The sequence below is a fragment of the Fibroporia radiculosa genome, assembly GCF_000313525.1.
Source record: "Fibroporia radiculosa TFFH 294 genomic supercontigs, scaffold34332, whole genome shotgun sequence".
Lineage (NCBI taxonomy): Eukaryota > Fungi > Basidiomycota > Agaricomycetes > Polyporales > Fibroporiaceae > Fibroporia > Fibroporia radiculosa.
The window spans coordinates 352-21,487 of record NW_012133508.1 but is presented as its reverse complement, the minus strand read 5'-3'; the positions used below and the strand labels follow the sequence as shown (position 1 = coordinate 21,487).

The window sequence follows — 21,136 nt, the reverse complement described above, 5'->3', positions numbered from 1 at the left end:
TGAACAAAGCGAGTAAACGTCACGTGTCACGTGGCCGATTGGCCGGAAATAGCGTAGGCCTAAGGCTACGCAATGCGAATGGCGTCCACCCTTCGCACTTTACTTCCGCGACTGAGACGTCTGCAGCCCTCGACGGGAGTGTTGATCGCTGTGTGGCAGCTACTGCGCGATGTATGCAGGTCTCAGGTCGTCTATGCTAATTACGAAGCCGACGACGGTTAGGTTACTACTACTATGCCGAAGCAGTGTGACTTCGCGTAGGTATCTCTTCACGCAGACATCGGCGCGTTCTCCAAGTCCCTCGAAGCCAACGGCACCACAAATAGACTCCTCTCAACCAAGACCTTCGCTAATCTCTCGCTTTCTCCCCCCTACGCTTGCGGAAACTCGACAAAATTCTTCGTCTTTCCGTAAAATTGTCGCCCTCGCGAAGCCGGAGCGGAAACCACTTGGAATTTCCATGGGTCTCCTCCTGGTTTCGTCATCTATCTCCATGAGTGTACCCTTCACTATTGGCAAGCTCATCGACTTCTTTACATCATCACAGCCGGTGCGGGTTGTTTGCTTTCATCTCATAATAAAATTATAGTCTGACTATATTGGAAGTAGCAAATACCCCTGGGTCTTAGTCTTGGACAAGCATCTGTTTTGATGCTCCTGATGTTTACGACTGGTGCTGTAGCTAATGCAGGACGCGCTATGCTTATGCGGATATCAGGTACTGTTCTCTTCTGTTCTGAGGGATATGTTTTGACATGCAACCATATGTGAAGGACAACGAATTGTTGCGCGTCTTCGAGAACGTATGTACTCGGCTTCCCTGCAGCAAGAGGTTGAATATGTCGAGCGCGGTGAGGGGGATGTGATTAGTCGTCTTAGTGTGGACTCGAGTATCGTGGGTGAAAGGTAAGGATCTGCTTTAACGCTAGTCCATACTTCTGTTTTCTCTATTCTTCTGGCAGCTGCTGAACTCATAATCTAGCTTAACGCAGAACCTCTCGGATGGTTTACGTTCGGTCATTATGTCTTCGGTTGGCTGTGGGTCCGACTCTCCGAGTGCGGTCAATTGTACGCTGATTGGTATTAGTGGGCGCGATGTTTTACATCTCACCTCAGCTGACGCTCCTCATGTTGAGTATTGTTCCACCAGTCTCGCTTGGTGTTGTAAGTGTATCTATGTTTTTGGGTGTATCAGTCTGAAAAGGTGATACTGCTAGGTCTTCTATGGCAGATATTTGAAGAAACTCTCTAATCAGACTCAGGAAGCCCTTGGTGAAATGACCAAGGTGTGTGCGATGTAGCTGTTTTCTCAACCCATACCTATAATGTCACTCTGTCATGAAAATAGGTCGCTCAGGAGTCACTTTCTGCGTTGCGCACGGTCCAAGCCTTCAATGCAGTCCCGCATGAACATGAGAAATTTCATCAACGGGTTAGCACTGTTCTCTCCCTCGCCCGCAAAGAAGCAATTGCCAGTGGTATTTTCTTCGGAAGCACCGGATGGAGCGGAAATATGACGATTCTCGGCTTGCTTGGGTATGGTAAGTAGCGTTCTGGGACAAAATGCTGCATCAGCCTTACGTATGCGTTTAGGTGGAACACTCGTTAGCCAAGGAGTTATCTCAGTTGGCGAGCTGACAAGCCTACTCTTATACACGGTATATGTTGGGAGCGGCCTGCAGATGCTAACGTGACGCACACTCTTTCTGCACCATCATTCCCATGTACTGATTCAAGATTTTGTCAGGTCATTCTTTGTGCGTGCATCTGCCTAAATATGGTCAACTAGAGAGATCTTAATTTGCCAAGCTTAGACATCCATCATGCGAGGCGTCGGTGCCGGAGTGCGTATATTCGAGCTGTTAGATCGCTCACCAGCCATTCGGCCCGATACGGGTCTGGACATCACCCCGTCGCGCATTGGGCCTGTGCGTTTCGAGGATGTCTGTTTCGAGTATCCCAGCCGACCCGGCGTAAAAGTGTTGAAACATCTGAATTTAGAAGTTAATGTGGGAGAAAGTGTTGCAATAGTGTGCGCATCTTGTAACATCTCGTGTTTCTTAGTACTCACATCCAACAGAGGGATGAGCGGCAGTGGCAAGTCCTCCATAAATGCCCTGCTCATGAGATACTATGATCCGGTCCATGGGAAGGTGACCTTTGACGGACAAGGTTGGATAGAAAGACGACTCGTGTCTCAAAGCGCCCTGATCTAATTTGGATAGACATTCGTGAATTCAAGCCCACCTCATGGCGAGGTATTATCGGGGTTGTTCCTCAGGTCAGCATCGACCTTGCGGTTCTCTGTGCTAGTATGAATGATGGGTGGCGTGTTTAGGATCCTGTATTGTTCACGGGAACAATTGCCTCGAATATTGCCTATGGAAACGAGCATGTCACTAGGGAGCAGATCGAGGCAGCGGCACGAGAAGCTAATTGTGAATTTGTGTGGGGCATGCCACAGGGGTTCGACACGCCCAGTGAGTACGGCACTGCAACGTAATTGCGAAGTTTGATCATCGATCTGTTTCGATAGTTGGTCGTCTGAGCCTCAGCGGTGGACAAAGACAGCGCCTTGCGATCGCTAGGGCACTGCTCAAGAAGCCAGCAATCCTCGCACTTGATGAAGCCACTAGCTCCTTGGATGCAACATCAGAACATCGAGTTTGCTAAATCTTTCTTCACATTGTGAACATGGAATCCTCATGGCCACATAGGTTAATGATGCAATCGACAAGATACTGAGATCACGACAAACAACGTGTCTGATTGTTGCGCACCGTCTGTCGACTATTGCTCGCGCGGAGAAGATTGTTGTTCTTGAGGGTGCGTTCGCATCGCCATTATATAGAATAACCTGTGCTTACATGGAATAGACGGACATGTGACAGAGATGGGGACATATCGACAATTGGTTCGTAGTGCCCTTGTTCTCCGAAGCATGTGGTCCTGTGATTGATCATCTCTCTTCTTCGGCTTCGCAGGTGAACGAGGAAGGCTCTAGATTCCGAGCCCTTATGGCCGCGCAGCTGAATGCCGCCGCTGGCGAGTCGCTGACCGCGGAGCCAAAATTGGAAGTCCTTCAGCATACTCCGGAATTCCGACACGATGCGCAAGTTCCAGCCGAGCAGTCCCAACCATAGTCAATTGAGGGCTTGTTTACATTAGACTGCTGCCACACACTAGGAACCTAGACACTATTATCGATTTCGGAACTTGTACTCTTGTACAGAAGTTAATGCTGTGCTTATCCAGACTCGCACCAGACTGCCACGATGACTCGCCGAACAAGGCTTTGGTGCGATTTGGAAGAGGCAATGCAAAACGAATCATGATGGATGGACCTACATTTGCCTACTTTGGGTGCGAAGGGATGCACGCTAGAGGCACATGTAGCACACATGATACGGTGCAGGACCCAGAGACGGTACATATCAGACCGCCCGGAGGATTCACCGTTATCACTCACGCACCACCTCTCACTCTTGTCATAATGTCTAAGGCCACAACCCTCAAGCTTAATACAGAGGGCAGGAATTCTGCCCTGCCAGCGTCAACGACTGCCGCAGAGACTTTGGAAACTCTCAAGGGGTCATTGATGGCCTTGGGTGTTCGTCATTCTTCGCGTTCTCATATCATCTAACTTGTATCGGCGAAGCAGATTGTCGTGGACTAACCGCCTACATCACAGAATACATTTGATGCACTGAGTGATCAGGCGACCCAAATGGTCTTGCTTGGTGGGGAGCTGCAGGCTGCCGGCGGAATCAGCAGGTACGTACATATCTATTCTACAAATAGTGGGACTATGGTGATTTATGGATGTGCAGCATCAAAAACGAACTACAAGCGCAGGATAGGAAACATTCAGAATCAATTGAAGAAGTCAAAGGTTAGACACTAGCCTTTGAGCGGACATATTGTGGCGTCAGCTTGAATATGGTCATTCTCTAGCCTTGATGAAATCTGTTTTGGAGAACGATGTCATAGAGCACTTAAGACAGCTTAGTAAGTATTCAATAATAGGCAGTGTCACCTTGCAAACCTTGACATGATGGAATCCAACAGTCGAAGACGGGCTACTTGAGGAAATCGATGAAATTGTGGAGGAGCATGTTGCCAAGTTGCTCCCACATTTTGTTCCACAGAATCTGCGAGACGAGATCGCCGAATATAAGCAGAAATTAGAGAAGATGGAGTGGGAACTCCATAACTCGTAAGTGTTCATTTTCAATCGTCATTAGTGAGGGATCACCTTATGGGTTGCAAAAATGAATTCAGTGAAAGTCGGAGGCTCAATGCGCAATTGCGCACTTCTCGAATGCACGAAGCCGTGCACAAGATATATAAATTGGACGGCACAGTCAGTACGTTGTTCCCCAAGGACTTTGGCAGTCTCTTTTCTATGGATGGTCAGTGCCTCCATCTGAACATTATCGTAATTACGATGCTCACCGCACCCGCAGCCGAGACGGCGAAGGCGTTGGTGGAAGAATATGAATTGCCGGGCTTGTCGAAATCAAGGGACCACAATCTGAATCATTTCATGCAGTTTTGTGGTATCGTGTATCAATTGGTGCGCAGTCCGCGCTCTCACTCGTAATCGCCACCGGTCTTGACTTCCACCATCGCAATAACTTATCCAATTTATTCGGTACCTCATGCGCCCTTTCCGCCGGTTACCATAACAGCTGCCGTCAAGTGTAGGGAAGGGGAAGACGAGCATTGAGATACCAGTCGTTATACAGAGAACTAGTACACCATCTGCTTGGTAGAGATGTGGTGGTGGCTTGCAATGGTGATACGAACGCTATTGTTACCTTTTGTATATTATATCATGAGTAAGAGAATACGCACTATTGGCCCCATATTGACATAGCGTGGCTGTGAATCTGAGCGAGCAAGTAGGCAGGTCTATATTGCTCATAGACCGAAGTATTATGTTGTAACCGTAGCGCAGACTACCTGAAAATCATTTGGACTTCGATTTACAGCTAAAGCGCTGGATGCGCGTACCTTATCTTCTCTCGCCCAATAGCTCATTTATAGCTCTAACCACTATCCCGAGTGCATCTCGGACCTTCTCTCTATCTATCTCTGTAACGCGCGACATTATCCGGCCCTCAAACTTATCTGGATGGTACCGCAGCATCGTCTCACGAAGCTTGTCTTTGCGTCGTTTGACTACATCGACATCCTCGACACTCTCCTCATCGTCGAGAAGCAAGAACGTTGAGATAGCAGCTGCTGTTATATCACCCAAAGAGATAACTCTTCTACTTTTGTTGTCGTCTGATTCGGAGGGGAGAACAGGCCATGGGATATCTGGGAAAGTCAGCTGTTCCTCGCCTGTCTTTCCGACGGCTAGCAACTCCTTCCACCGCGTGTCATACCAAAGTCTGATCTCGGCCACCTTTCTTCTCTCCTTGCTTCGTCGTCGCCGCTTTCTCTCGTCGTCTGCAGCTCTCTCCAGCCGGGATGTCTCTTTACGCACTGCCTTCTCTCGCGCGCGACGAGCTGCTCGTTCTGCCTTCTTGCGTTCCTGTTCAGCATATTCCGCGGCATGTTTCCTCCTGCGCAACGAAGTCAGGGGACTCGAAAAACGTACTCAAAGACAACTTGCGCACCTCCACATTCCCTCTCTGACCCACTCGGCATAATCCTCTTCCTCCATCATATGCGGCTTTACACCTTCCTCGTCGTCCATCTTGTCCATTCCACCGCTGCGCCATCTCCGGGGAATGTGAGCATACGAGTTAAGCCGAGACTCTACACCGTCCAGCCGCTCATCATCCTCCATTGCCTCAAAAATCTTCTCTCGAAAGCGTTCTTCTTCTAGTTGTGCATAGATCGTGTCATAGTCTTGTTTGTGTGTTCTGAAAGACGTCGATGCCGGTGGTGGTGGCGGTGGTCCATATTCATCGTCGCTAAATACGTAAGTGTAGTTCGAAGGCTTGTGTGTAGCTCGCGAGCTATTGTTGCTGCCGCCTTCAGAGATATGCTTCCACTCATCATCTGAGGAGTCGGCATGCCGTCTCTTCCTGGACGCTTTCCTAACCGCCTTCTGAGCCTTGCGAAAGTCGCGTTCTGCCTGTTCTGCAGGTGTTCTCTTGAGATGGAGCTTTCCAGTGGGCATTCTAAGATCGCATAGGTAGTAGTCCTCAATGCGAAAATATTTCGTGTGGGCCAGAGAATCAAATAGCGGCAGTGGAGTGTACTGAACGATGTAGTTGAGGTCGAACTTCGTAAGTACTTAGCAGAATTGCAGAGTTTGTCGTCTGCAAAGCTATTGTCTAAAATATTTGAAAATAATGTTCTCTAGCTAGTTTACGCCTTTCTCTTGCGGATGTCCTCGTACGCCGACCAAGACGGTCTGTTGTACCTCAAATTTGTTCTCAAGTTGTTGTATTACTCCAGTTCCTAGCCCAAGCCGCGACGTTGACTCCCTCAACCCCACTTTACGCTCCTTTACGCTCGGGTTCCTCTGGCATTCGCCGGGGCAGGAAAAGTTTATTGCACACACGTTTCATTGTCCGGTGGCGCCGATAAAGGCGTCTTCGCCCATATGCTGCTCGGAGGGCTTAGCCCGGGCCCGGTCGAGCTCACCCATCTTGAACATTGTTCCACATGGGTTCTCTAAAATCTTGAATCCTTACCACCATGATCTCTTCCAATGGCTTGATCTGCTTCACTAATTGCTTACTGCCCTTGGAGGATGGCAGTCTCGTTCAGAGAGACCTCTGGATCGATGAGCGGCGAGGTACCATCTTAGATGCACAGGTGAGTTGAGACCGTACACATCAGAAGACACTCTAACAGAGGATTGTAGCGTACATTTTTCCTCAGGAAGGAGAGGCCTGATCGAGTTATCGATCTGAAGGGAAATGTTCTGAGGTGTGTACCACGGGCTTGTTACGAAAACTGGCGAGGTTGCCGGTGCCACTGAGCTACTTGAGTCAGACGTGCGCGCAAAGTGCAGCCTTTCCTGCTATAGGATCTGACCTCGTAATGGCTGCATGGCTGACGCACAATTGAACTCCGTAGCCCGGGGTTCATGGATATTCAGATCAACGGAGCTTATGGGTTCGACTTCTCTGTTTATGATGGAGACGATGAAGCGTACAGGCAAGGCTTGAAGACGATCGCGGAGAGGATTGTGGAGACCGGTGTCACCTCGTGCGTACGCCCTTCTTTTTGACCATAATTTACTGACCGCAGAGCAGCCTCGTCCCAACCATCATTGTATGCATTAGTCACTTAGTTTGGAATGGAAAGAACTAATCAACTCCTTGATTCCCTTAGACCCAAGAGAAGTCTCTCTATCCCAAGCTTTTGCACCTGCTTCGCCCACTGTCCCTTGCGAATTCGGCAGCCCTTCTCGGATGGCATGCGGAGGGACCGTTCATCCAACTTGCCAAGCGCGGCGCTCATGCACCCCAGTTTCTTGTTCCTGCCCACGAACGCTTCGCATCTTTTGAGGCCGTATATGGTACAGATAATCTGGCTGATCAGGAGGACTGGCTCATGGCGGAGGGAAGTGACGTCGACAGCGTTGGCGTGCGGATTATCACTGCCGCTCCAGAGATCGATGGTGTCATGCCCGCCGTAGACGAGCTTGTCAAGCGTGGTGTCGTGTTCTCGATCGGGCACAGGTGCGCGAGACGCCTGTATCTTTCAGATGCTATGATACACATGGCTGAGTACCCGGGTCTAGCATCGCAACGACCGACATCGCCACGCACGCCGTTCAACAGGGCGCGCGTCTCATTACGCATCTCTTCAATGCCATGCCCCAATTGCACCACCGCGACCCGTCCATCATCGGCCTCCTCGGCGCGTCACCCCATCTCTCTGTTCCATTCGCTCTTCCACCCAGTGGCTCGAGCTCTGTGTCGCACTTGCGCGGAGGATCGCTTAGCCGGCGCCTTGGTACGAAGTCCGCGCAGGCTCTGCTCGAGAGCCCGAAGCCCACCTCGGAAGCATTCGATGATCTAGAGACACCACCTCAGACACCGCTCTTGCGCGCCACAACCTCTGACCTATCCCTCGTGAAGGGCAAAGCAGCAGATATGGCCTTCGAGCGGCCATTCTACGAGCTCATCGTCGATGGAATACATTCCCATCCAAATTCAGTCCGGGTAGGTCATGTGTGTGGCATGAGGACAATTGCACTGACGCCATTGTTCGGCCAGCTTGCGTACTCGGCCTATCCAGAGGGATGCATCCTCATTACAGATGGTGAGTGTGGGAGTCTCTCGTCCGGATGTGTTTGAGCATATCTGGGGAGGCTTCCTCTCGACCTGGCGTTCTGTACCCTGCCAATCAGAGATTCTGGCATAAGCAGATCTCGGGCATATCATTGGCTGATTCGGAACACCTGGTAGAGTGGAAGCTGAGTACTTCAGTCGCGAGCGCATCAGGCTGCGATGCTTCATCCTATCTGATAACGAGTCAGCGGACTGACTGGTCATGCAGCGATGAAGATTCTCGACCCTCACCTCAAGGACGGCGTGCATGAATGGCGTGACGGCAAGCGGTTCGTGAAAGAGGGCGACAAGCTCTACCTAGAAGGCACGGACACGCTCGCGGGAAGGTATGCCTTCATATCCGTCCGAGGAGTTAATTTACCAACCTCTGCTATTGCGCCAGTGTGGTCACGCTGGACAAGTGTGTCCGCAACTTCTCGCGCTTCACGGGTTGCTCGCTTGGCGAGGCAATTAAATGTGCCACGTTCAACCCAGCGAAGTGAGTTTACTCCCCCTCTCGTGAGCCTGGGCTGTGAGCTAAGTGATCGTCCAGGTGTCTTGGAATTGAAAATAAGAAAGGAACCTTGCGTCCTGGTGCAGATGCCGATCTCGTCGTGCTCGATCGCCAGGGCAATGTCCTCAGCACCTGGGTCAAAGGCCAAGAAGTTTGGAAGAAGGACTAGATAGGCTTAAATGCATGTATATTCTGTGCAGCTTGGTCAGACCAAGTCAGGTGCCGTGATGCGTGGTATGAAGGCGTGTAGCATTCCTTGGAATCCTTGGTTACCATTGGAAGGGGTGGTCATTCATCCGTTTCCGCGTTACGTATGGGGTGACTGTGCCTGTATCTACCAGAAACGCGTGTAATGGAATGCACATTGCTATTTCGCTGAGATTCGGTAATATGCCGTCTCACTCAGCTCTCTGCATTACTCCAAGACTTGCAGGAGCCCGTAGCCGACTTGTTCTAGGAATTGTGTTTTGATACAATGACATCTCCATACTTCAGAACAACATCGAAACTATTTTCAGTCGTACCACGAACATAACATCTACATACTTGAAAAATGAAATCCAAACACGGAGAGCACACCCTTCGGGGAAGACAGCCACAGCCCGGGTCCGTGTTTCCGTTGTCTGACACACGACACGGCGTGGGAATGCATGACTAGGAGCCGGTCATCCGCCATATTATCCTCCTCTCCGCACCAACTGAGATACTTTACCTCCCGTCCTATAATCCCCTCCTGGCTCTCCTATAATCATGGGCGCGGACTCTTTGTCGACGACGCCGTCCGCGTCGCCTTTCACGGACCCTCCAAATTATGGATTCCCTCACCACCGGCTGCACCGTACCCTCCGCAACCCCGACAAGCAGCCCGTCGTCCTCGTCGCGTGCGGGTCTTTCAGCCCAGTCACGTACCTCCATCTTCGGATGTTCGAGATGGCGGTAGATTACATCCGCCAGAACACCGACTTCGAAATAGTCGGCGGGTACCTCAGTCCTGTCAGTGACCAGTACAGGAAGCCCGGTCTGCTCAGTGCATATCACCGGTGGGTACGCCCGTCATGCCGTCCTATGCATGTCTTGTAACGCCGCTCTGCTCTCCAGTGTGCGCATGTGCAATCTCGCCGCAGAGCAGACGTCTTCATGGCTTATGGTCGATCCCTGGGAGGCGTTTCAGTCATATCAGCGCACAGCCGTCGTGCTCGACCACTTCGATTACGAAATTAACACCCGCCTCGGGGGCATCCTTACACCATCTGGCGAGCGAAGACACGCACGCATCATGTTGCTTGCGGGTTCGGATCTCATTGCGACGATGAGTGAGCCCGGTGTGTGGTCTGAGCCGGATCTCGACCACATTCTCGGCAGGTATGGCGTGCTTATCATCGAGCGCGCGGGCTCGGACATGGATCAGGCGACCGACAACCTCTCTCGTTGGCGACATAACATCCACCTCGTCCACCAGCTCATCCAGAACGATGTCTCGTCAACCAAGGTCCGCCTTTTCCTCCGCCGTGGTCTCTCTGTTCGTTACCTCCTCCCGGCGCCTGTTGTCGACTACATCGAGCAACATGGGCTGTACGTGGATGATGGCCCTACAGCCAGTGCCGCGAGCGGGGCTATCATTGCCGAGAAGGAGAAGGAACGTGAGAAGGAAGCCAGTAGTGGAAGTGGAAAGGAGAGGGCAGAGAAGTTCACACCTCCATGAGGAGCGGCCAGCTGCAGATAGAAAAATCAAGGACGCAATGGGCGAGCGAATGCAAGTATCAAGAAGAGTGTACGTTCATCACGGAGAGCATTATAGATTCATGTATCTTGGGTTTGCTTTGAATTGTCTGCTTGTAATAGTACATGTGGACCAGGTGGATTGTCGCACATACGTGGTAATAGTTCTTGTTAAGTTGCATTGTACTTGATGCTGATGAGACCAAAGTTGTTATGCTAAAGACTCACATATGGATACATTTTTCAGTGTACTATCAACGCGGATCTCCACAATCGCGGACTCCGATAATTGTGTGTTGACCTCCCATCAATCGAGTGCTTCCCTGTCGATCTGCAGAAGCTTCGACTAGAATGTGACACGTAACGATTGCAGTTCTGCTAGCCGGCGAATCGCCGAGTCAGGGCGTAGCGAGACTTGGTATCCAATATCCAAGTAAGCTTCCCACAAGATCAGCTTGGATCGAGCTGAAAAGATTGCCTGACGATTCGTCACCTGAACACTGAGTAACTATCCGTCGAGGTAGACAGGTATAGCATCTTAGATTTGCAGGATCATGCGCCCACAGCATTGTCTATAGAACAAGTGATTGCTTGCGATGAGGTGTCTGATCGACTCAAACTGAACATATTCAATGTACTACGGTCTTGTGTTTCGAGCAGAATTGACACGAGTATAGATCAGAGTCTCGAACATACAGCATGAGGACCTATATCTGAGCTATGTCGAGATGGACCTCTGTACTCCACTGCCACTAATTAAAACTGTCGGCTACTTTGGCAGGGAGTATTACCAGCTTCTCGACATCCCACTAGAGGTAGTATGGCTGCGTTTAACGCGGGTTTGCAGGCCGCAAAAAATATTGAAACGTACCACTTCGCCAGAATGATAGAATACGTCTTTCTTGAGGGTCTCCAGGACGGCCTCCAGGCTCTCGCCTGCGCAGATCAAGAAGGAGCCGATCATGATCTCCTCAGCGCCTGGCATGGATACAGACTCAGGAGTGAGGACTCCTCCTCCGTACACTACGAATATATCGATGAAAAAAATCAGCACAATGCTACGGTGGACCATCTTAGAAGCCTACCGATGAAACCGCTCTTGATGAGAGGGAGTGCCGTCTTGAAATGCTCAGGCAAATGTGCAACACGACGCTTGGGAGTCTCGGGACCTGGTAAATCCGGCGCGTAAACGAAGAACTTGTGCAGGGCAGGCTTGTTAGCGGTCTCCGAGCTCATGGCGAGATGTTTCGTCAATCTTCAGGCGGGGGTTTTGTGCCGCCCCATCCCACACCAAAGGGTATTTATACGTCGACCAGGCGGTATGAGCCCGAATTGCGCCCTACGCGACGGTGGTAAGTCTGCAATTGTATATCGCCTCTGAGACTGACCTACGGCGTGTTGGTGGATGAGGCGAATGAGTAAGGCCGACCGAGGCCGACCGATCGAGTTTTAGCGGTAGTCATAGAGGGGTATTCACCGTGTAGATCGGGATTTACAAGAAGTAATAAAATTATGAAAAAGAGCTGGACAGGGATGAGCCCATCGTGGCCGTTGGCAAATGAGCTCCCAGTCACTGTATCTGGTTCTAAACAGGGGAAGTGCACCAATAAGATGATACGCTCTAGCGCATCCACCCTTCACAAATGCAATATTGGGGTCACTCCGCTATAAGTTTGTTTGTTTGTAAATCTCGTTTCTAGTCCTCGAGGGCATGACCCTATGTAGACTATAGCCCTCTGTAGTCTAGCTAATGTAATGAGTAGGCTAGCGTTAATCAAGAGGGAGACATTAGCCGCTATAAGTTTGAGCCGACTACTTCGCAGTCATCCACTGTAAATGCGTGCCCCACTGGACAAGGGTGGCGCGAAAATGTAATACTCGAATTACTGCATGAGGGCATAAGTTGCACAGCTCGAGATTTCTTGGGAATCCTGACGCGACTAGTATGCGATCTGCAGGACGTCTTGGATAAGCCCCGTCTGATCCATATGAGAAATCAAAGACCTCAGTGCACATTCGTATCCGTTGTCGAGCTGCAAGCAGGATATACATGGCATTTACATGAATTTATTTTATGGCACGCATGCTGCAAGTACGAACCGGTGTGCTACCTATCACAGTATTAACTACCGCTGCCGCCAGTGCAATTGAACTTCAAATTCTCTCGACTCCAACCGGAGGTCGATTGCCTGACAGTTCGGAACGACTGCGTGGAATTGGAGTACATATGTTGAACGCATATACAAAGAAGAAGAAAAATAGTGTGGCATCATGAACGGGGCCTGAGGAGTAGCAAAGATCGCGTAGTTCAAATTGTGCGCGGTCGAGCGGCAGCCGGCTCGAGCCGGCGCCATGCCGCCATCTTCGAATGGCTAGGAATGGAAAGTGGCGGGATTGTGGCCTTTCAAGCTCACTGACGGCTTGCAATTGATCCACGCTCAGCTTCAAGCGAGCTCAGTCACGAAGTGTTTGCTACTATTCAGCCTGGGTCAAGACTTCAATCCTCCATTAATAAGCTCTCCGATTTTCTATAGGCTCCGCGTGGCTGATATCCTTACGGTTCAAATTCAAAGGAGTCACTCGTCTGTCTCTTTTACGCTGGCCCCTCAGCTGGATGGAGAGATAAATGGAGTAGAGGACGACCGAAATAATATACTGGCATCGAGTTTAATCGATCTATCGTATGTGCATGAGTCAAAGCTAGGCACTCCGTCAATAAAAACTGGACAGGGGCCGTTAGTCACTGCTCGTATGAACTTTAAGCCGGTATGTACCTAGTCCTGTTCCTTTGCCCAATACTCACAACTTATTTTGCAGGACACAATGTCAACCGCTCAGCCTTGGCCGCAGTTCTTGTTGGACTCCTTTCACTCCGCCCTTCGTGACAGCACCACTGACGACAGTGTTTTCTATGGACCTTGCAGGCGTCTGCTCTACCATCTTCCTTGATGGACCATTTGAGGTCATTCCGCAATTCCATGCTTCTTGGGACAGCGTCGAAGCCTTCGCCATTTTCAAATTAAAGACGCACCCAGTCCTGTTCATTGGGGTTAAGTCACCCTCGTCATTCCGTCTGAACTCCCAGCGTAAAGAAGCTGATAGACGGATACGAGGGCATTTCCGCGACCTCCACCCCGACGTCATCATCCCAACTGTCCCCGCCATCAGCGCTTTCGGGACTCTTCTCTCATTCTACCGCTACGACAAGACATCCAACTCTCTCACTCCTGCAATCGAAGCTGATCTCCCCATTATGACCGATACTGCGCCCAAAGATCGCTGGGATTGCGATATCTTAGATGCTACTGGCACAACTCGTTTTCGCGAGATGGCCAATGAGGTCAAAACCATGTGCACACAGCTCTTGGGTGGTGCGGCGAATATTCTTGGCGATCTGTGCATTGTTCTCGCTGATCTCGACCTACGCAGCCTGAAAAGACCAGAAAAATAGGGCAATAATATTTTTGCGCAAGAATCATGTCAGACGTGCAATAGCAGGGCATGTACAAATGCCATTGGGTAAGGGCAGTAGCCTCGCTTTCAGTCTTAAACATGCAGGCTGCGCAGGCATCGGCGGAGGCCAACAACTATGCATTATGTACTTTTCGTAGCTATTAACAACGCGGACTATACGAACCTACAGCGAAACGAACGGCGGGGTATTGTTTTGTGATCTATAGCAATCGGGTAACAAATACGAAAAGAGGGGGGAGATGATGGGTAGAGTATCATACGATGCGAGAGCGGCCATAGCTTACGAGACATACGGCATAAAAACTGTCGACAGTCGGCACTCGCGCGCTGCGCCTGGCCGGCCATGTCCTAGGAGCAACGGCCACGCGCGTCGCGCATATGAGACTTCATGACGAGGAGAACCAAAACCAAGCAAATACGAAGACGAACCAATAAAAAGACCTACAATATACCACATCCGCATCCACCACCACGTCTCCGTCCCACAAAAAAGATAAGGCATAATGGAAAGTAATGCATCAACACACCTCGACCTCCCACTCCCCACCTTCACGCCCTTTGCTAGGCACACTCCTCAGCGCGATGCGCACCCGCCTCCGGCCGCTCGCTGCGGGCGATCCTGCACGCGAGAGCGAGTCCCAATCGAAATCGAAGCCACCAGAACTCGCTTGCGATAGCAGGTCGTCTTCCCGATCGAGTGCCATATGGCCGAGATCTGGACCTGACCCGAGGAACGGGCCGAGCAAGTCGGCAGCAGACTCAAAAGGTAAGGCGAGCGACGGCGAGCTCGTGGCTGTACTTGTCGCTGCGGTGCTTACAACCGTGGGTGGCTCACTCCAAACGGACATAGGATGATCTTCGTCCGTATGCGACTGGGATGCCGGGGGGCTGCTTGCTGCGCTTGTTGGTTGTGATGGCGACGAGGGAGGGTGTATTCGCACACGAATTTTGCCGTTCTCCGCAGGGGACGCGTCAAAGCTGATATCCAGTGCACCGAGATCGCCCAGACTGAGGGTGTCCTCGCCTGCGCCCTCCGAGCCAACAAACTCAAGCCGCTTGCTCGCTATCGCTGCCGCAGAAGCGAGGCGCGCGCGGTCGTCCAAATTGGAGTCGAAGTCAAAGTCAAAGTCAAGGCCGGAGTTGACAGGGTCGAGTGACCAGTCAAAGTCGGAAGAGGGCAGGAATGAGCCAGGCATGTCGAGGGCGGTGGAAAGAGACGAGCTGTGACCGTGCGAGGGCGGGAGTGAGAAAGTGCTCGGAAGATTGGAATGCGAGTGCGAAGGCATAGAGAGCAACGTCGGTAGAGCACACAAAAGAACCTGAACGGCCGACATTTTGAATACAATCATAAACAATCAAACGTGTATATACTCACCATCAAACCGAAGCTCGCACTCGATTTTTCTACCTTTGGCGAGCGAAGGAATGACGGTTCGACCGCCTCCGACTTCACTGAAGAAGTGGAGGACGGTGCCGGCGACGGCGACCGCTCAGAGGCTTTCCGCGATAGCTCTTCAGCGAGCGCTCTCTCTCGCTCTTGTATCTCCGCAAGCTGCTTGCGCAACCGTTCGACTTCAGACTGCATCTCGTCATCTTGCGGGGACGTCGGAGTGGCAGATTGAGTAAGGGCAAGCAGCCTCGCGTTTTCCTGCTCCAGTTCCGCAACACGGCTGCATTGAACAAAATATATTAGCCTCTGAAGATAGTGTAACGTTGCACCTGGGTAACGAGAATTTCAAGATCATGCTTTGCTCGGCGGTCAAGATCCACCAATAGCAATAGGCTCTCAGCGTACCAACCAGAGAAATAATACTCCCAAACAAGGCAAAATTCTTCTCCTAAGAGAAAGAAAACAGAAGCAATAGGACCAGAACCAGCACAATACAAATAGACATCGAAGCCATGATATTCAGCTGCAAGCCGCTCTCTTACGCTTCCTAGCGCAAGACGGAATTCGAAAGACACTATGCCCAACGTTCCCGTTGTCACATTCGTCACGATGGCAACGCAAAGTAGGCACGTGTGACATGTAACATTGAACGCAATACGCATAGATGTCGAAGAAAACAGACAACAAACACGGGATTAAGTAGGGCCAGCGTTGTCAGCGTCGGGAACCAGACAACCAGGACTTCCATGCATGACTGCGAGCCGGCGTAGTTCATGTCTACTCCGGCGTCGTGATAATGAACTCTTCATTCACAAACGTGAACGCGGTAGCAACAGAAAAACTGATATCCAGGACCAATAGGAAAAAACTCACACTTCCATGTTCTCAAACTCCTCGCGTTTGCGCTGCCTACTCAAAAACGCTGCGGCGCGATTCTTAACGAGACGCGCCTCACGTTTGCTGAGTCCCGAGACGTCCGGCGGTATAAAATCCTTCGTGGAGGTGTTCGCGCGGGGTTTTTTGGACGTGCTTGAGGGGGCCGTTGATGGCCGTTTGGCAGGGACTGCGCTGGGGTTGATGGAGATGCTCAGGCGCTCCCTAGCCTGCTCCGGGGCTGGCGACGGGGACGGGGAGGGCGCGGCAGACTCGGTGAGGCCATCGGGCGGGATGTCGAATAGCTGATGTGTGGGAAGACACAACGTCTGCTCTGGCTCGGAGCTGGGGGTGCCCATACGGCTGCTTTTGAGGGCGGCCGCGGGGGGGCTGGGAACGGCCTGCGGAGTTGCGGTTGGCAACGCGTATGCATGAGGGTATAGACCGACCGCAAAGTGAGGCTGCGGTTGGTAGAGCAGGCCGGTGGGCTGGAGGTGAGCATCCCACGGGATGGTGTGCGAGTCGGAGAGCGGAGACGACAGGGGCGCGTCGGTGGCGATGAGATGAGACATGGCGAGAGTTGTTCCGTGTCGGGACATGGCGAGGAGCGTTTTGAGGCCTGGGATGGGACGGGGAGGGGTGGTGGTGGTGGTGGTGGTTGGGAGGGAGGTGGTGGTCGAGGAAGAAGGGGCCGACGACGGGGACGACGACGGGGAAGAAGGGGGGAAAATTGTTCGGGAATTGCAGGGAAGCGGACTTATATCGCTTGTTGTAGCCATTCATAGCCGCATGTAAGTAGCCGACCAAATCAAGATATTCCTGCGAAAGGGCGCGTTTCCCAACCGTGCTTTCTGCCCATCTATCACTTTATACCCTCCCAGAAATTCTCATGCCTGCCCTCCCTCCTCCGCATTTTAGACGTACACCAGTCCGCTTAACGACCGAACTTCTTCTTTTCGGTGCGGCCGTCCTCTCTCTGCGTCTTAAGCGTCCCCGCATGACCTCCGTCACATCCACTACTCCGGCCCCGTGGCGGACCCTCGAAACAAAACGAGGAATAGGCGCGGCATGCCTCAACGAGAGCCAAACCCCTTACGCCCCAGCGCTCATCACCCTCGACGTCTAACCTTGGATTCAGAACAATGATGCTCTCCTCTGCGTCCATTGCGCCATGTCGGAGCCATCTAGCACCCCATCTTCATCGCAGGGACATCACCAACACCTCGCAGATGTCCGCCTCCACCTGATGAACGAGCCCGCTGCACTCAGTTGCGGGCCGTCGGTCGGCGCGGGATGTATAGCATCCTATTTTCTTTTCCTGGAACGTCGGAAGTTCTGGGCCCAACCCGCGGTGACGCACCCAGATGACGAAGGTCCCTGAAACCGTGATAACAATCAACCCGCTCTTCCTTGGCCTCTAGGTCATATATCTTGACTGAACATTGTCTCATTTATTAGAAACATTATGAGGCACCACTTTGCACGGTCTTTGCTAATATCTCCACCTCTTCCTCACGGGTCTTGCTATCTTTCCTGCTAAAGATTGGGTAGGCGGCTCAATGACTTGACCATTTCTCACGAGCTCAAGGTACAATCATGCAATGTTGCAATGCTGCCTACCCAGGTAGGTACTTTACCAGTATTCCAAAGACACTCGCCTCGATCCTCACTGCTTACCCTCGTCCCGCAGTCGCTAACAAGTATGTCCTTCGAAATTCGTGTATCCTTAATCCTCTCGCTGCTCATGTCCGACATCATATAGACGCGCGGTAATTGCGTGCCGGGCGCCGGGATGCCTAGTAGTGAGATATCTCCTTGTCCGGAGGACGGAGGCGTCCCGTATCCTGCCTCATCGCTGTGGCCAAATTTCGGACAGCTTACAATAAGATTGCCTCTCCAGATATAAACGATCGCCTCTCTTTGTCTTCTCCGCTTCTTGCGCTAAGTACCCCATGCCGCGTGTCCGTATTCCGAACGAGATCTATCTTCGGGCCCCCCTTCCGTGCTCGCACTCAAAATCAAAGACCACATCTCATCTCGTATCCTGCTGGTCAGGTCATAAATTGACTTTGGTTCATTAGGCCATCAGTAGACCGCATATATCCAGGTTTACTGTGAGCTAGTGGCCGTACAACGTACGAGAACCCTATTGCGGCCGCTCCCGTGCACCAGTGTCCCAATCTTCTGATCGTTCACTTGACCAGGTGGTGAATGCACTTCCTTAGTCCGCGTCCGGGCTCGGACGCGGAGTAGCCGTCTGGTGTGAGAGGAATCCTCCGCGCCCTCGGAGGAATTTCACTCAGCGGCACTTCGGGACGAATACCAGAGGACACTGGCATATCGCTCATCGCGCTGTACGTACATCTGCTCCACGAAGCCAAGCACTCACGTCACGAAACCGTTCATCACCCCGTCCTAATCTGTGCATTTCTCTCTCGCTAGTAGTAGTTGCTCCCCTTAGTCGGCTTGTGGCTAGACAGACTTGCCTTCTCCGTCCCGCAGAGCTGTTAGACTGACAGTGTTCGCTCGATCGCGACGTGCTCGATCTCGTCCCGGCAGCGGTTACCACACACACCGGTCCTGCCGTAACACCCCGCATGCTCCGTAATTGCGTCCGACAGTCTGTACGTTGCCTCCTACATGGATGCACCGCTCTAAGTCCTGCTACCTCCCTCTGGCGCGCCGGCACTGGCGCTCGACAATGCTCTTCCGCGCGCCCAGTGCTCTATCTCCTCATGCTGGCGCCGTTGCTGTGGCCGCTCCCACCGAGCGCGGTTGCGAGCCTCGTGCATCGTACGCCCCGCGCAGCGTATCCCACTCCACCCGTTTATTCCCTACTTTCACCGAGGATGGCCGACTCAGCAACTGCAGCGCGGATGTAGGCGTTCCGACGGTCCGCAGGCGACACAGCGGTCTACCTGAAGACTTCGGACCTGACGTTCGGAAGACTAGGGTCTCCTGATCTCCAGAGCTCGCCGGCGCGTGCTTCCCATTGTATTTTGGATTCGGTGTGCAGATCATTGTATAAGTGCATAATCTGAATACAATTCGAATTCTCACCATCCTCGTAGGTTCGAAGATGAGCATCGCCGGCCTGCTTGCTCATAAGCGAGAGAAGCTATGGTTGAATTGCATGGTCTGCACATGATTACGCCATCGTAGTCTAATCCATGTCTGTATGCGATTGACGCGTGGTGCACAGGGTCGCGTTGGGCTCGATGTTTGTTTATGCAAGTGGACGTCATTTGTTGGTAAGTATGCCTCGTGTATGGTGTGCGTCGAAGGGTGGACCAGCAAACCCATCCGCCTTCATTTTGTGGCTGACCCAGAGTCGAATACGCCCCAAGCCTGACGAAAAAAAGGTTGAAGTGAGTGGCTGTTGCAACCAATGACGATCAAGACTCCGAATGTACAGGATCAGATGAACAAGGTGGAAGAATGGAGGCCACGCAAGATCGCGTACGCTTGATGCCGCGGTGAAGATTCATTCCTACCTGAGTGAAATTGTGAAAAGCGCTGCATGCCAGAGATACCATGATTGGCCTAGAAATAACCTTGAAGATAAGACTCGAACTTGACACCAGACTCTCGACGGAGAGCGTATCTTAGGTCGTGCGTCAGCTCCTTTCGTGACAAGACGAAATCCATTGCATCGTGGGGCCAAGGCAATTAATGAGGGGTGATGATGGTGCAAGCACGACCAATACGCATAGCAGTGCAATATACGCACGTAGAGACATTATACAACATTATATTTTACACATCCACTGTCTCGAGATCATCCAGAAAGACATCTAGATCTTGAGTTCCCAGCTGACACCGCAGCCGCAACCGCTACCTTTGGCCTGCAGGAAAACACATGTTAGGATTCGATCCATCGGAAAATAACCCGATCAAAAATATAAAGAAAAGAGGGGGGGATCGCGCATACGAGCGCGATCAGACGAGAAAACACGAGCATTGGGCACGCACCTGCGGGTTGTCTGATACGCGAAAGCTGCTACCGATGAGTTCCGTCGCAAAATCAATCGTTGACCCCTTTAACAGAGACATTGAAATGGCATCGACTACGACATTCGATGGCTTTATCGTGGGGTGCACGAAGCGGCTGAGAACATTTAATCACATAATTATTAATATGATTTGGTCCCAGGCACGCAGAAGTAAAACGCACTAGTCGTCGGTCCGCCGACTCTCCGCTAATTCGAGTTTGTACTGGTATCCGTGACACCCTCCGCTCTCAACGGCTACCCTAAGAGCAGCATCCTGATTGTGCTCACGAGCTGCCATTGAACGTAGTTGCTATAACCAGATTACGAATTCGACGCGTCAGGCTCAGCGTGGTGTCGACTATCACTGCAACAATAAGCTTACTTCCGCCGCTCTGTCAGTAATTCTGAGCGTCGCCTCCTCTGGAGGGATATAGTCGACATCTGGCTCATCTGCGTCCTCCTCCGTCTGGTCAAGTGCTTCCGATGATGGATATTCCACTAACAGACTGGTCTCATAATGAGGCTCCTCGGCAAGGGCGGCGAGTCGAGGAACTGGCGACGAAGTAAAGGTCCGTGTAGCCCGGGCCCGCAGTAGATGTGATGTCCGTAAAGCAGACAGTCCAGGCAGAGAGAAAGGACATGATGGCGTCGCGCGGAGATATATAGAGTACACTACCGTTTTTGAGTGCGTTGTATGGATTCTACGAGAGAGCAGGCGGTGGATATGACAGATTGAGGTGGGCGAGGACATGAGAGTAGCGACACTACTGATGATTCACTGCAGTGTCTCGGCCGAGATAAGTTAGGGCGTTTACGGACGCGCGGCCCCGTGCACAATTCGGTTCGGTTCGAGCTTGAATACAAGCCTGCCGGTCGGTGGCACCTGGTCTCGTGCCCAGACGTGTCGAAGATGAGGGCTGCGCGTTGG

The 21,136-nt window shown here is 51.8% G+C and overlaps 11 protein-coding genes across 11 annotated transcripts; 6 read left to right on the top strand and 5 right to left on the bottom strand.

Annotated features, from left to right (window-relative positions):
• Positions 1 to 169: 169 nt before the first annotated feature.
• FIBRA_08116 (uncharacterized protein) lies at positions 170 to 3,143 on the top strand (the record flags this gene model as incomplete). The annotated part of the gene is made up of 17 exons (XM_012329772.1): positions 170 to 550; positions 610 to 718; positions 774 to 906; positions 983 to 1,038; positions 1,088 to 1,164; positions 1,218 to 1,286; positions 1,349 to 1,541; positions 1,594 to 1,690; positions 1,748 to 1,757; positions 1,815 to 2,032; positions 2,081 to 2,172; positions 2,226 to 2,281; positions 2,339 to 2,480; positions 2,537 to 2,664; positions 2,718 to 2,826; positions 2,877 to 2,914; positions 2,985 to 3,143. 17 exons carry the CDS (start codon positions 170 to 172, stop codon positions 3,141 to 3,143), a joined length of 2,067 nt encoding a protein of 688 aa, XP_012185162.1.
• A 350-nt stretch (positions 3,144 to 3,493) lies between these two features.
• Positions 3,494 to 4,603, top strand: FIBRA_08115 (uncharacterized protein; the record flags this gene model as incomplete). Its single annotated transcript, XM_012329771.1, has 7 exons — positions 3,494 to 3,610; positions 3,692 to 3,774; positions 3,831 to 3,892; positions 3,955 to 4,008; positions 4,069 to 4,216; positions 4,282 to 4,412; positions 4,467 to 4,603. 7 exons carry the CDS (start codon positions 3,494 to 3,496, stop codon positions 4,601 to 4,603), a joined length of 732 nt encoding a protein of 243 aa, XP_012185161.1.
• Positions 4,604 to 5,017: 414 nt separating this feature from the next.
• Positions 5,018 to 6,136, bottom strand: FIBRA_08114 (uncharacterized protein; the record flags this gene model as incomplete). The annotated part of the gene is made up of 2 exons (XM_012329770.1): positions 5,018 to 5,573; positions 5,652 to 6,136. 2 exons carry the CDS (start codon positions 6,134 to 6,136, stop codon positions 5,018 to 5,020), a joined length of 1,041 nt encoding a protein of 346 aa, XP_012185160.1.
• A 524-nt stretch (positions 6,137 to 6,660) lies between these two features.
• Positions 6,661 to 8,929, top strand: FIBRA_08113 (uncharacterized protein; the record flags this gene model as incomplete). The annotated part of the gene is made up of 10 exons (XM_012329769.1): positions 6,661 to 6,780; positions 6,830 to 6,894; positions 7,045 to 7,176; positions 7,224 to 7,242; positions 7,303 to 7,652; positions 7,715 to 8,138; positions 8,193 to 8,238; positions 8,476 to 8,593; positions 8,650 to 8,745; positions 8,800 to 8,929. The coding sequence occupies 10 exons, from the start codon at positions 6,661 to 6,663 to the stop codon at positions 8,927 to 8,929; spliced, it is 1,500 nt and encodes a 499-aa protein (XP_012185159.1).
• Positions 8,930 to 9,510: 581 nt separating this feature from the next.
• Positions 9,511 to 10,462, top strand: FIBRA_08112 (uncharacterized protein; the record flags this gene model as incomplete). Its single annotated transcript, XM_012329768.1, has 2 exons — positions 9,511 to 9,800; positions 9,859 to 10,462. 2 exons carry the CDS (start codon positions 9,511 to 9,513, stop codon positions 10,460 to 10,462), a joined length of 894 nt encoding a protein of 297 aa, XP_012185158.1.
• Positions 10,463 to 11,231: 769 nt separating this feature from the next.
• FIBRA_08111 (uncharacterized protein) lies at positions 11,232 to 11,715 on the bottom strand (the record flags this gene model as incomplete). Its single annotated transcript, XM_012329767.1, has 3 exons — positions 11,232 to 11,288; positions 11,351 to 11,502; positions 11,565 to 11,715. The coding sequence occupies 3 exons, from the start codon at positions 11,713 to 11,715 to the stop codon at positions 11,232 to 11,234; spliced, it is 360 nt and encodes a 119-aa protein (XP_012185157.1).
• A 1,675-nt stretch (positions 11,716 to 13,390) lies between these two features.
• On the top strand, positions 13,391 to 13,930 carry FIBRA_08110 (uncharacterized protein; the record flags this gene model as incomplete). The annotated part of the gene is made up of 1 exon (XM_012329766.1): positions 13,391 to 13,930. One exon carries the CDS (start codon positions 13,391 to 13,393, stop codon positions 13,928 to 13,930), a length of 540 nt encoding a protein of 179 aa, XP_012185156.1.
• Positions 13,931 to 14,471: 541 nt separating this feature from the next.
• On the bottom strand, positions 14,472 to 16,005 carry FIBRA_08109 (uncharacterized protein; the record flags this gene model as incomplete). The annotated part of the gene is made up of 3 exons (XM_012329765.1): positions 14,472 to 15,272; positions 15,329 to 15,623; positions 15,749 to 16,005. The coding sequence occupies 3 exons, from the start codon at positions 16,003 to 16,005 to the stop codon at positions 14,472 to 14,474; spliced, it is 1,353 nt and encodes a 450-aa protein (XP_012185155.1).
• A 207-nt stretch (positions 16,006 to 16,212) lies between these two features.
• Positions 16,213 to 16,788, bottom strand: FIBRA_08108 (uncharacterized protein; the record flags this gene model as incomplete). The annotated part of the gene is made up of 1 exon (XM_012329764.1): positions 16,213 to 16,788. One exon carries the CDS (start codon positions 16,786 to 16,788, stop codon positions 16,213 to 16,215), a length of 576 nt encoding a protein of 191 aa, XP_012185154.1.
• Positions 16,789 to 16,813: 25 nt separating this feature from the next.
• On the top strand, positions 16,814 to 17,342 carry FIBRA_08107 (uncharacterized protein; the record flags this gene model as incomplete). The annotated part of the gene is made up of 2 exons (XM_012329763.1): positions 16,814 to 17,007; positions 17,045 to 17,342. The coding sequence occupies 2 exons, from the start codon at positions 16,814 to 16,816 to the stop codon at positions 17,340 to 17,342; spliced, it is 492 nt and encodes a 163-aa protein (XP_012185153.1).
• A 2,668-nt stretch (positions 17,343 to 20,010) lies between these two features.
• Positions 20,011 to 20,849, bottom strand: FIBRA_08106 (uncharacterized protein; the record flags this gene model as incomplete). The annotated part of the gene is made up of 5 exons (XM_012329762.1): positions 20,011 to 20,061; positions 20,189 to 20,324; positions 20,391 to 20,518; positions 20,591 to 20,706; positions 20,762 to 20,849. The coding sequence occupies 5 exons, from the start codon at positions 20,847 to 20,849 to the stop codon at positions 20,011 to 20,013; spliced, it is 519 nt and encodes a 172-aa protein (XP_012185152.1).
• Positions 20,850 to 21,136: the final 287 nt, after the last annotated feature.